The 792-nt window shown below is 47.0% G+C and overlaps 1 protein-coding gene across 1 annotated transcript; it reads right to left on the bottom strand.

The window, feature by feature from the left end:
- Positions 1-419: 419 nt before the first annotated feature.
- On the bottom strand, positions 420-785 carry LOC100949970 (dnaJ homolog subfamily B member 3; the record flags this gene model as incomplete). Its single annotated transcript, XM_012814035.2, is given in 2 exon segments — positions 420-539; positions 542-785. Coding segments are annotated over 2 exon segments (306 nt in total), but the record flags the coding sequence as incomplete, so codon positions are not given.
- Between the last annotated feature and the right edge of the window lie 7 nt (positions 786-792).

Raw genomic sequence — 792 nt, 5'->3', positions numbered from 1 at the left:
TAGGGGGCTGAAGATGGTCATCTATGTCCCAGAGGACATGCCCTTTTTCACCACTCCAAAAAGCTTCTCACCTCTTCCATAAAAGATGAGTGCCCACATAGAGGCCGATAGTGGTGTTTTCTTGGGGGCTGAGACATTTTAAAAAGAGATTTTCAATTTTGAAAATTCTTTAAATAGACTGCTTCATACTTCTGGAAACGTAAAATTTCTTATTTATAGCAGCACTAATCCAGGACATATCAAAACATTTTGTGTTTATCTTCAATTGTTAAAATGAGCCAGAACTAATAAAGACTCATGCCCTCTGAGATGCTTTATGCCAGACCCTTTGCTGACCACTCAACAATGAAGTTTATTTTAGCCAGTGGCACAGATACCAGCACACTTATCCTGCCCTATCTAGAGTGGTGATTTCCCAGGGAACGAAAGGAAGTAAATCCTGTATCCAAAGAAAAACTACCCTCAAAGGCTGGAAATTCAGTGAAGGTGGAGAAAAAGGGTGCAGACCCTCTGATTCTGCTTCCTCGGGAGCTCCTCTGACCGCCCAAGATGTTCTCAAGCGGGTCTCCGAAGAAGTCAAAGGAAAATGGGTCCCGGCCACCAAAGAACTCCTTGAAGACATCAGCCGGGTCGCGGAAGGTGAAGGTGAACTCAAAGGGGTCCTCGAAGGGCCTGCCGCTGGCGCCGCTGCCACCATCCACGCCCACCTTGCCGTAGCGGTCATAGATGTCGCGTTTCTTGGTGTCCGACAACACTTCGTAGGCCTCGGCCACTTGTTTGAATCTCTGCTCC

This window comes from Otolemur garnettii, unplaced genomic scaffold (assembly GCF_000181295.1).
Source record: "Otolemur garnettii isolate 467f Iridium unplaced genomic scaffold, OtoGar3 scaffold00710, whole genome shotgun sequence".
Classification (NCBI taxonomy): Eukaryota; Metazoa; Chordata; class Mammalia; order Primates; family Galagidae; genus Otolemur; species Otolemur garnettii.
Note: the sequence above shows the minus strand (reverse complement) of the source record. Positions and strands in the feature narration are given on the sequence as shown.